General features: G+C 45.2%; 2 protein-coding genes across 2 annotated transcripts in view; both read right to left on the minus strand.

Moving 5' to 3' along the window:
• The window catches only part of LOC127927424 (uncharacterized), a 185,547-nt gene that overhangs the window by 47,715 nt on the left and 124,385 nt on the right, over positions 1–13,447 (minus strand). The window lies entirely within an intron of this gene.
• LOC127927421 (low affinity immunoglobulin gamma Fc region receptor II-like) overlaps positions 1–13,447 on the minus strand; it is a 118,065-nt gene that overhangs the window by 38,195 nt on the left and 66,423 nt on the right. The window contains exon 5 of the mRNA XM_052513790.1: positions 5,828–5,993. Within this exon, the coding sequence (XP_052369750.1) occupies positions 5,828–5,993 (166 nt within the window). The remainder of the gene's footprint in view (positions 1–5,827; positions 5,994–13,447) is intronic.

Here is a 13,447-nt window from a genome sequence, read left to right on the forward strand (position 1 = left end):
AGTGTGGATGGGACGAAGTCATCCCTGAAGAACACTCTATTTCATGGCAGAGATGGCTCTCAGAGCTGGACCAGCTCTCCAGATTCCAGATAGACAGGTGTATGATGCCTGAGAACTTTGGTCAAGTCAAGACGGCACAGCTGCATCACTTCGGTGATGCAAGTGAACAAGGTTATGGCACGGCAAGTTACCTTAGGTTCACAAACGGTATGGAAAAGGTTCACATTGCATTCATACTAGGGAAATCAAGGGTGACTCCACTCAAGCAGATGACAATCCCCAGACTGGAACTTGCTGCAACAACATTGGCAGTGCGAGTGGACAGGATGTTAAAGTTGGAGCTCCAGATTGAACTTGAGGAGTCAACTTTTGGACGGACAGCCAGTCTGTGTTAAAATACATCCGCAATGATACCAAGAGATTCCATACCTTTGTGGCTAATAGGGTTGCTATGATCCGTGACCTATCGAAAGCAAAACAGTGGAGGTATTTGAACTCAAAACAAAACCCAGCCGATGATGCCTCAAGAGGATTACATGTTGAAATGTTCCTGAACTCAAAGAGATGGCGCAAAGGACCAGAATTCCTGGAGAAACCAGAAACTCAATGGCCGAAAGTCCCCAAGGAGCTTGGCTCCATCCCTCCGGATGATCCAGAGGTGAGAAAAGACGTAATCTTAAAGTGTGGAAGAAAAGAGTCTAACCAGCAAACTGATTGAGTACTATTCAACATGGAACAGCTTGAAGAAAGCAGTTGCCTGGATGCTGAAACTGAAGAAACGTCTTCTACAGTTAAGCCAGAAAAGGAAAATTCTCTCTCAAACTGATCCAAGATCAGATCAGAGTCTGACAAACTCACTGAAGGAACAAATTGACAAGTTCAAACTGACGTTTGGAAAAGAAAGTCTGTCTGTGGATGACCTAGATGAAGCAGAAAAGGTCATCATTCGATTTGAACAACGGCAGCACTTTAAACAAGAAATTGCACTAGTTGTGAAAGGAAAACAATGTGCCAAGAGAAGTGGCTCAATCTGTAAGCTTGATCCAATTGTTGACAATAGCATTCTGAGAGTAGGAGGAAGGTTAAGCAAAGCTGCTATGCCTACGGAACTAAAGAATCCTATGATCCTGCCCAAAGACTCCTACATCTCTAGACTGATCTTACTCCACATCCATGAGCAGGTTGGCCACTCTGGGAGAGGTCACATGCTTTCTAGACTTCGCCAGCGATATTGGATACCCTGTGCCAACTCTTTAGCAAGGAAGATCCTTAAGAGCTGTGTCTTTTGCAGGCGGATGCAAGCTAGAGCTGGAGAACAGAAGATGGCCGACCTTCCACAAGATCGGGTGTCACCTGATTTGCCGCCTTTCACCCATGTGGGCATAGATTACTTCGGCCCCATAGAGGTGAAGCGAGGCCGCGTTCATGTGAAGCGGTATGGTGTGATCTTTACTTGCCTTGTGAGTCGAGCTGTCCATCTTGAAGTTGCTAGTTATCTGGATACTGATTCCTGCATCAATGCCCTGCGCAGGTTCATCTGTCGAAGGGGCCCAGTAACAAGTATAATAATATATAATAATATATGCCATTTAGCTGACGCTTTTATCCAAAGCGACTTACAGTCATGTGTGCATACATTCTACGTATGGGTGGTCCCGGGAATCGAACCCACTACCCTGGCGTTACAAGCGCCATGCTCTACCAACTGAGCCACAGAAGGACCAGTATCAGAACAGACAATGGCACCAACTTTGTTGGAACACACAGAGAGCTAGGAGAAGCTATGAAAGAGCTGGATCACAACAAGATTCAAAAATAATTACTGAAGGAAGGAGTGACATGGTCATTCAACCCTCCCTCTGGAGCCCACCATGGGGGTATGGGAGAGGTTGATCCGACTGGTGAAAAATATCCTCTATTCAATCCTTAAAGAGCAAGTACTGGATGATGAGGCTTTGCAGACAGCCTTGTGTGAAGTCGAGGCGATTATGAATGACAGACCAATCACTACTGTAACAAATGACCCTAATGATCTAGAACCCTGACTCGAACCATCTGCTTCATCTGAAAGCTAAGCCAGTCCTGCCACCAGGACTATTCCAGAGAAGCGACCTATACTCACGAAGGAGATGGAAGCAAGTACAATATATCACTGACCTCTTCTGGAAGAGATGGATCAGGGAGTATCTTCCACTTATGCAGGAGCGGAACAAGTGGAACAAAACTAAGAGAAACTTCAGTCCTGGTGACCTCGTGGTCATCGTCGATGACACCGCCCCAAGGAACTCTTGGCTAATGTGGCGTGTAGTGGAGGCTTTGCCAGGGGCCAAAGGTCTTGTCCGGAACGTCATGGTTAAGACTAAGACCAATATCTTACAGAGACCTATCAATAAACTCTGTCTGCTCCTTGAGGCGACGGAGTGACACACACACACACACACACACACAGTGCTCCATCTTAGAATCACGTGCACCTCTGATTAGTTGATGTCGTACTCTTACATTCTTTGATGTCATACATTTTTGGACGTCAAACTCTTGATATTTTTCGAAGTTGAACACCTTTACACTTCAACAGACTGAGATCTATGGACTATTTTCCTATATGGTACCTTGTATATTTGTATATAGCTATGAACTGTAATAGTGCTCTGGTATAGAATGTTTTGTGTATTGGCTCTACGTTTGAATTTAAAGTAATTGTTGTGCATTCAGTGCAGTCAACAATTAGGGGCTGGTATGTTAGAGCCGATGTGGACATATTTGTATAAAAGACCGAACATATGGAGCTCCATGTATATTTGTGTAAATATATTAAATATTAATGTAAATTATGAAATATTAGGTACGTACCTTTATGATTTATATTTACCCGATTGAGATATATTAATTTGTTGTTAGTGTAACTCGGCCATTTGCCCCCCTCTTGCCTGTTCATTGTATTGTGGTAAGTGTGTTAGGATAAAGGCAGGAAGTTGGGCCTTCGGGGAGAGGGAGTCCTTGCTAGATGCGGGAGCGGTATAGTTTTTTGACCATACAGACATACAGACATACAGACATACAGGTCATGATATGTATTTTCCATATCAAGTATTTTGTGCTTTAAGTTGATTGGAGACTCATTTATTTGTTAGATATAAGAAGAATAAACATTTTTGTTGCACCATATCCCTGGATGTCATGGAATGTTTGGCCGTTTGGTAACCTTGAGTGTGGACTGTATGCGTACCAAACAACCCCGCTTCAGGCTTGGGCAGTGGCTATGGTAAAGACGAAAGGAAGCCACTACAAACATATAGAATTTTTTCACCAAAACACCAAAATATTAGACAATACAAATACTGTATATCTTAATCAATCTGTTATAACTAACAGACTCTCTTGTCTCTGCCCAGGGAACGACTATAAAGTGCATTATAACTTACAGTCTCTCTTGTCTCTCCCCAGGGAACGACAATAAAGTGCATTATAACTAACAGTCTCTCTTGTCTCTCCCCAGGGAACGGCTATAATGGTGAAATCTGAGAAGCTGTGATTGACCCACGTGGGTCATTTGTCCTCTGTCAACAACGTGGCCCAGCGATCATGTTCAGAACCAGGTAACATTGGGAGAAACACGGAAAATCAGAATACTAACACCACCCCTTCAGGTCCAATCACATCACTGTAGATCACCATCCCCTTCAGGACCAATCACATCACTGTAGATCACCATCCCCTTCAGGACCAATCACATTACTGTAGATCACCATCCCCTTCAGGACCAATCACATCACTGTAGATCACCATCCCCTTCAGGACCAATCACATTACTGTAGATCACCATCCCCTTCAGGACCAATCACATCACTGTAGATCACCATCCCCTTCAGGACCAATCACATCTCTGTAGATCACCATCCCCTTCAGGACCAATCACATCTCTGTAGATCACCATCCCCTTCAGGACCAATCACATCTCTGTAGATCATCATCCCCTTCAGGACCAATCACATTACTGTAGATCACAATCCCCTTCAGTACCAATCACATCACTGTAGATCACCATCCCCTTCAGGACCAATCACATCACTGTAGATCACCATCCCCTTCAGGACCAATCACATCACTGTAGATCACCATCCCCTTCAGGACCAATCACATCACTGTAGATCACCATCCCCTTCAGGACCAATCACATCACTGTAGATCACCATCCCCTTCAGGACCAATCACATCTCTGTAGATCACCATCCCCTTCAGGACCAATCACATCACTGTAGATCACCATCCCCTTCAGGACCAATCACATCACAGATAACCACCAGTGTAGATCACCATCCCCTTCAGGACCAATCACATCTCTGTAGATCACCATCCCCTTCAGGACCAATCACATCACTGTAGATATTACCAGCTTCCACGCTTTTCTCTTCGGAAGACGTCTCTCTGGCAGCTGTTTCCTGTCTACTTATGTTGGCATAGAAAACCCACAGTGTTCACGAGAAACTCCACAGTGGTCATGATAACCACACAGTGGTCATGATAACCACACAGTGGTCATGATAACCACACAGTGGTCATGTGAAACCCACAGTGGTCATGATAACCACACAGTGGTCATGATAACCACACAGTGGTCATGATAACCCCACAGTGGTCATGTGAAACCCCACAGTGGTCACAGTGGAGAAACTCCACAGTGGTCATGATAACCACACAGTGGTCATGATAACCACACAGTGGTCATGATAACCACACAGTGGTCATGATAACAACACAGTGGTCATGATAACCCCACAGTGGTCATGATAACCACACAGTGGTCATGATAACCCACAGTGGTCATGTGAAACTCCACAGTGGTCATGATAACCATGTGAAACACAGTGGTCATGATAACCCCACAGTGGTCATGATAACCACACAGTGGTCATGATAACCACACAGTGGTCATGATAACCACACAGTGGTCATGATAACCACACAGTGGTCATGATAACCACACAGTGGTCATGATAACCCACACAGTGGTCATGATAACCACACAGTGGTCATGATAACCCCACAGTGGTCAGTGTGAAACTCCACAGTGGTCATGATAACCACACAGTGGTCATGATAACCCCACAGTGGTCATGATAACAGTGGTCCCACAGTGGTCATGATAACCCACAGTGGTCATGATAACCACACAGTGGTCATGATAACCACACAGTGGTCATGATAACCACACAGTGGTCATGATAACCACACAGTGGTCATGATAACCCCACAGTGGTCATGATAACCCCACAGTGGTCATGATAACCACACAGTGGTCATGATAACCACACAGTGGTCATGATGGTCATGATAACCACACAGTGGTCATGATAACCCACAGTGGTCATGATAACCACACAGTGGTCATGATAACCACACAGTGGTCATGATAACCACACAGTGGTCATGATAACCCCACAGTGGTCATGATAACCACACAGTGGTCATGATAACCACACAGTGGTCATGATAACCACACAGTGGTCATGATAACCCCACAGTGGTCATGATAACCACACAGTGGTCATGATAACCCCACAGTGGTCATGATAACCCCACAGTGGTCATGAGAAACCCCACAGTGCTTGTGTGAAATGTGGTCATCTCTCTCTACATCTTCTCCACGCTTCACTATACCTTCCAGGAAGAAGAAATTGTTTAAGATCAGTTTAATGATGTACGATCTTTCCATGCCTTTTCTTCTGTCTGATTTGCTCTCATACTCATGGCCATGTATCATACAATATATACATGGAACATTAAATGTTGTATCTTATATACATAAGGTTTCTCATCTTCTCACCTGTCACAGTCATCCAGCTCTCTGGTGATTCTCCTTCAGAGTTGGTACACTTGTAGAGTCCTTCATCTGACTTGGATACTGCAGGGATGGTCATCTCTCCTGTAGTCTCAGTCCTGATGAGGGATCCATCTTTGTAGAAATCAGCTGTGAGGTCAGAGGGAGTTACCTGATATCTGCAGCGTGCAGAGTCACAGGAAGAATCTCACAGCTCCAGTCACAGGAAGGGCAGGCTCCATCTGTATATAATATATAAACATCATATATAAACAGGTCTCCAGGATCACAGCACCAGCTGTATATAATATATAAACATCATATATAAACAGGTCTCTCCAGGATCACAGCTCCAGCTGTATATAATATATAAACAGGTCTCTCCAGGATCACAGCTCCAGCTGTATATAATATATAAACATCATATATAAACAGGTCTCTCCAGGATCACAGCTCCAGCTGTATATAATATATAAACATCATATATAAACAGGTCTCTCCAGGATCACAGCTCCAGCTGTATATAATATATAAACATCATATATAAACAGGTCTCTCCAGGATCACAGCTCCAGCTGTATATAATATATAAACATAATATATAAACAGGTCTCTCCAGGATCACAGCTCCAGCTGTATATAATATATAAACATCATATATAAACATAACATCAGCTATCTGAAACCAGATGAACCACTAAACACTATAATGTTAGTAGATGGTGTTTGTGGACATACCATGTACTGTGATGTTGACAGCATTGCTGTGTTCTCCAGACCCAGACTCACACCAGTACACTCCACTGTCTGATGGTATTAGTGGCACGATGCATGAAGACCCTTGTTGTTTTCCCCAGTCAGTATTACACTCTGAAAGGATTCCTCGCTCTGTGTTCCTCACCACTCTCCATCCAGCAGAGTTCCCCTGAACCTCACAGCTCAGAGAGACAGACTCATATTCAAAGAACTGAGATCTGTCAGGACTGACACTCAGAGAGGCTGGAAGAGAGAGATCTGGAGAGAGAGAGAGAGAGAGATGTAAAGGTTTTCTTGTGGTGAAGGAGAGGAGGACCAAAACACACCCTGAACAAAGGGGGGTCAAAAGTAACAGTCAGTAACAGGCCACCCTGAACAGTCAAAAGTAACAGTCAGTATCTGGTATGGCCACCCTGAACAAAGGGGGGTCAAAAGTAACAGTCAGTATCTGGTATGGCCACCCTGAACAAAGGGGGTAACAGTCTGGTATGGCCAAAGGGGGGTCAAAAGTAACAGTCAGTATCTGGTATGGCCACCCTGAACAAAGGGGGTCAAAAGTAACAGTCAGTATCTGGTATGGCCACCCTGAACAAAGGGGGGTCAAAAGTAACAGTCAGTATCTGGTATGGCCACCCTGAACAAAGGGGGGTCAAAATCAAAAGTAACAGTCAGTATCTGGTGTGGCCACCCTGAACAAAGGGGGGTGTGAATACAGTCTTCTTTTATTGATTTTATTTTTACTTTTTATTAAGAACACGAAGAACACAAACAAAAAACAACAAAACGAACGTGACGAGTACTTCACATAGACAATACAAAACCTAAATATGCTTTCCAATCTGGGACAACGACAAACACCTGCCACTTATTGAGAACCATATCAGGCCAAAACACAGAAATAGACAAACGAGACATACAACATAGAATGCCCACTCCTATCACACCTGACCAAACAAAACATAGAAACAAACAACGCAAATCATGGTCAGTGTGACAATATTAGAGACCGTAGATCTAGCTATTCTGTCATAATAATGTAGAGACAGTAGATCGAGCTATTCTGTCATAATATAATAGAGACAGTAGATCTAGCTGGTCTGTCATAATATAATAGAGACAGTATGTCACGAGTCCGACCGAGGGTGTTTCCCCTTCCCGGGCGGGTGGCGCTCGGCGGTCGTCATCACCGGCCTATTAGCTGCCACTGATTGTTTTTCCTCTCCCTCCTTGTATGTTTAGTGGTAGCACCTGTTTATGTTTAATTAGTTTGTCTTTATTAGACAGCCGGCCCGCCTGGTTGTTGTGCGGGATTATTTCATTGTAAACCTTCGGCTCTGTTGTAGAGGTACGTGCTTAGTCGTGATTTTTCTATTTGTACTTTTTCCCCTGTGTTTGGGAACGTTACTTTTGTATGCACCCTGTGGTGCGTTGGTGCTAGTAAAGACGCACAGCATTTGACTCCACACCCACGACACCCGGAGCATTACACAGTAGATCTAGCTGGTCTGTCATATTATAGAAGAGACAGTAGATCTAGCTGGTCTGTCATAATATAATAGAGACAGTAGATCTAGCTGGTCTGTCATAATAATTTAGAGACAGTAGATATAGCTCCAGATTATGTTCTGGTCTGTCATAATTTAATAGAGACATTAGATCTAGGTGGTCTGCCATGATATAATAGAGACATTAGATCTAGCTGGTCTGTCATAATATAATAGAGATAGTAGATCTAGCTGGTCTGTCATAATTTAATAGAGGCAGTAGATCTAGCTGTTCTGTCATAATATAATAGAGACAGTAGATCTTGCTGGTCTGTCATAATATAATAGAGACAGTAGATCTAGCTATTCTGTCATAATATAAGCTCATCAATAAGCTATGGACCCTGGGACAAAACACCTCCCTCTGCAAATGGATCCTGGACTTCCTGACGGGCAGCCCCCAGGTGGTAAGGGTATGTAACAACACATCTTCCACGCTGATCCTCAACACATGGGCCCCTCAGGGGTACTCACTGTTCACTAATGACCGCACGGCCAGGCACGACTCCAACACCAACATTACGTTTGCCGATGACACAACAGTGGTAGGCCAGATCACCAACAACGACAAGACATCCTATAGGGAGGAGGTCAGAGACCTGGCCATGTGGTGCCAGGACAACAACCTATCCCTCAATGTGATCAAGACAAAGGAGATGATTGTGGACAACAGGAAAACGAGAACCGAGCACGCCCCATTCTCATCGAAAGGGATGTAGTGGAGCAGGTCGAGAGCTTCAAGTGTCAACATAACAAACAAAATAACATGGTCCAAACACACCAAGACAGTCATGAAGAGGGCACGACAAAATCTATTCCCACTCAGGTGACTGAAAAGATTTGGCATGGATCCTCAGATCCTAAAACGGTTCTACAGCTTCACCATCGAGAGCATCCTGACTGGTACGGCAACTGCTCGGCATCTGACCGTAAGGCACTACAGAGGGTAGTGGGTACGGCCCAGGGCCAAGCTTCCTGCCATCCAGGACCTCTGTACCAGGCGGTGTTAGAGGAAGGTCCTAAAAATAATCAGACTCCAGGCCCTAACGCTAGACATAGGCATAGAGCATTCTCTCTGCTACCGCAAGTGGTACCGGAAGACTAGGTCCAAGAGGCTTAAAAACAGCTTCTACCCTCAAGTCATAAGACTCCTGAACATCCAATAAAATGGCTACCCAGACTATTTGCATTGCACCCTCCACCCCTCTTCTACGCTGCTGCTAGTCTCTGTTATTATCTATGCATAGACACTTTAATAACTCTACCTACATGTACATATTACCTCAACTACCTCGACTAACCGGTGCCCCTGCACACTGACTCTGTACCGTAACACCCTGTATATAGCCTCCACATTGACTCTGTACCGTAACACCCTGTATATAGCCTCCACATTGACTCTGTACCGGTACCCCTGTATATAGCCTCCATATTGACTCTGTACCGGTACCCCCTGTATATAGCCTCCACATTGACTCTGTACCGGTACCCCCTGTACATAGCCTCCACATTGACTCTGTACCGGTACCCCCTGTACATAGCCTCCACATTGACTCTGTACCGGTACCCCCTGTATATAGCCTCCATATTGACTCTGTACCGGTACCCCCTGTATATAGCCTCCATATTGACTCTGTACCGGTACCCCCTGTATATAGCCTCCACATTGACTCTGTACCGGTACCCCCTGTATATAGCCTCCACATTGACTCTGTACCGGTACCCCCTGTATATAGCCTCCATATTGACTCTGTACCGGTACCCCCTGTATATAGCCTCCACATTGACTCTGTACCGGTACCCCCTGTATATAGCCTCCACATTGACTCTGTACCGGTACCCCCTGTATATAGCCTCCATATTGACTCTGTACCGGTACCCCCTGTATATAGCCTCCATATTGACTCTGTACCGGTACCCCCTGTATATAGCCTCCACATTGACTCTGTACCGGTACCCCCTGTATATAGCCTCCACATTGACTCTGTACCGGTACCCCCTGTATATAGCCTCCACATTGACTCTGTACCGGTACCCCCTGTATATAGCCTCCACATTGACTCTGTACCATATTAACCTGTATATAGCCTTCACATTTAGTCTGTACCGGTACCCCCTGTATATAGCCTCCACATTGACTCTGTACCGGTACCCCCTGTATATAGCCTCCACATTGACTCTGTACCGGTACCCCTGTATATAGCCTCCATATTGACTCTGTACCGGTACCCCCTGTGTATAGCCTCCACACTGACTCTGTACCGTAACACCCTGTATATAGCCTCCATATTGACTCTGTACCGGTACCCCCTGTATATAGCCTCCATATTGACTCTGTACCGGTACCCCCTGTATATAGCCTCCACATTGACTCTGTACCGGTACCCCCTGTACATAGCCTCCACATTGACTCTGTAGCCTCCACATTGGTACCCCCTGTATATAGCCTCCACATTGACTCTGTACCGGTACCCCCTGTATATAGCCTCCACATTGACTCTGTACCGGTACCCCTGTATATAGCCTCCACATTGACTCTGTACCGGTACCCCCTGTATATAGCCTCCACATTGACTCTGTACCCCTGTATATAGTACTCCCCTGTATATAGCCTCCACTTTGACTCTGTACCGGTACCCCTGTATATAGCCACCACATTGACTCTGTACCGTAACACCCTGTATATAGCCTCCACATTGACTCTGTACCGGTACCCCCTGTATATAGTCTCCACATTGACTCTGTACTGGTACCCTCTGTATATAGCCTTCACATTGACTCTGTACCGACTCTAACACCCTGTATATAGCCTCCACATTGACTCTGTACCGGTACCCCATGTATATAGCCTCCACATTGACTCTGTACCGGTACCCCCTGTATATAGCCTCCACATTGACTCTGTACCCCATATTATTGACCTGTATATAGCCTTCACATTTAGTCTGTACCGGTACCCCTGTATATAGCCTCCACATTGACTCTGTACCGGTACCCCCTGTATATAGCCTCCACATTGACTCTGTACCGGTACCCCCTGTATATAGCCTCCATATTGACTCTGTACCGGTACCCCCTGTGTATAGCCTCCACATTGACTCTGTACCGGTACCCCTGTATATAGCCTCCACATTGACTCTGTACCGGTACCCCCTGTATATAGCCTCCACATTGACTCTGTACCGTAACACCCTGTAGCCTCCCATTGACTCTGTACGGTACCCCCTGTATATAGCCTCCACATTGACTCTGTACCATATTAACCTGTATATAGCCTTCACATTTAGTCTGTACCGGTACCCCTGTATATAGCCTCCACATTGACTCTGCACCAGTACCCCTGTATATAGCCTCCACATTGACTTTGTACCATAATAACCTGTATATAGCCTCCATATTGACTCTGTACCGGTACCCCCTGTATATAGCCTCCACATTGACTCTGCACCAGTACCCCCTGTATATAGCCTCCATATTGACATTGACTTTGTACCATAATAACCTGTATATAGCCTCCTTATTGACTCTGTACATTGACTTTGTACCCCTGTGTATAGCCTCCACATTGACTTTGTACCGGTACCCCCTGTATATAGCCTCCACATTGACTCTGTACCGTAATACCCTGTATATGGCCTCCACATTGACTCTGTACCGTAATAACCTGTATATAGCCTCCACATTGACTCTGTACCGTAATACCCTGTATATAGCCTCCACATTGACTCTGTACCGTAACACCATGTATATAGCCTCCACATTGACTTTGTACCGTAATAACCTGTATATAGCCTCCACATTGACTTTGTACCGTAATAACCTGTATATAGCCTCCACATTGACTTCTGTACCGTAATAACCTGTATATAGCCTCCACATGGACTTTGTACCGTAATACCCTGTATATAGCCTCCACATTGACTCTGTACCGTAACACCATGTATATAGCCTCCACATTGACTTTGTACCGTAATAACCTGTATATAGCCTCCACATTGACTTTGTACCGTAATAACCTGTATATAGCCTCCACATTGACTTTGTACCGTAATAACCTGTATATAGCCTCCACATTGACTTTGTACCGTAATAACCTGTATATAGCCTCCACATGGACTTTGTACCGTAATAACCTGTATATAGTCCTGTTATTGTTATTTTACTGTTGCTCTTTATTTGTTCCTTTTATTTCTTATTATTTTTAGTAATTTATTTAAATGCATTGTTGGTTAAGGGCTGGTCAGTCAGCATTTCACTGTGAGGTCTACACCTGTTGGTTAAGGGCTGGTCAGTCAGCATTTCACTGTGAGGTCTACACCTGTTGGTTAAGGGCTGGTCAGTCAGCATTTCACTGTGAGGTCTACACCTGTTGGTTAAGGGCTGGTCAGTCAGCATTTCACTGTGAGGTCTACACCTGTTGGTTAAGGGCTGGTCAGTCAGCATTTCACTGTGAGGTCGACACCTGCTGGTTAAGGGCTGGTCAGTCAGCATTTCACTGTGAGGTCGACACCTGCTGGTTAAGGGCTGGTCAGTCAGCATTTCACTGTGAGGTCTACACCTGTTGGTTAAGGGCTGGTCAGTCAGCATTTCACTGTGAGGTCTACACCTGTTGGTTAAGGGCTGGTCAGTCAGCATTTCACTGTGAGGTCTACACCTGTTGGTTAAGGGCTGGTCAGTCAGCATTTCACTGTGAGGTCTACACCTGTTGGTTAAGGGCTGGTCAGTCAGCATTTCACTGTGAGGTCTACACCTGTTGGTTAAGGGCTGGTCAGTCAGCATTTCACTGTGAGGTCTACACCTGTTGGTTAAGGGCTGGTCAGTCAGCATTTCACTGTGAGGTCTACACCTGTTGGTTAAGGGCTGGTCAGTCAGCATTTCACTGCATTTGAGGTCTACACCTGTTGGTTAAGGGCTGGTCAGTCAGCATTTCACTGTGGAGGTCTACACCTGTTGGTTAAGGGCTGGTCAGTCAGCATTTCACTGTGAGGTCTACACCTGTTGGTTAAGGGCTGGTCAGTCAGCATTTCACTGTGAGGTCTACACCTGTTGGTTAAGGGCTTGTCAGTCAGCATTTCACAGTGAGGTCTACACCTGTTGGTTAAGGGCTTGTCAGTCAGCATTTCACTGTGAGGTCTACACCTGTTGGTTAAGGGCTTGTCAGTCAGCATTTCACAGTGAGGTCTACACCTGTTGGTTAAGGGCTGGTCAGTTAGCATTTGATGTAATATGTAGATGAGTGAGGTCTACACCTGGTGGTTAAGGGCTTGTCAGTCAGCATTTCACAGTGAGGTCTACACCTGTTGGTTAAGGGCTTGTCAGTCAGCAT

This window comes from Oncorhynchus keta, unplaced genomic scaffold (assembly GCF_023373465.1).
Source record: "Oncorhynchus keta strain PuntledgeMale-10-30-2019 unplaced genomic scaffold, Oket_V2 Un_scaffold_14044_pilon_pilon, whole genome shotgun sequence".
Lineage (NCBI taxonomy): Eukaryota > Metazoa > Chordata > Actinopteri > Salmoniformes > Salmonidae > Oncorhynchus > Oncorhynchus keta.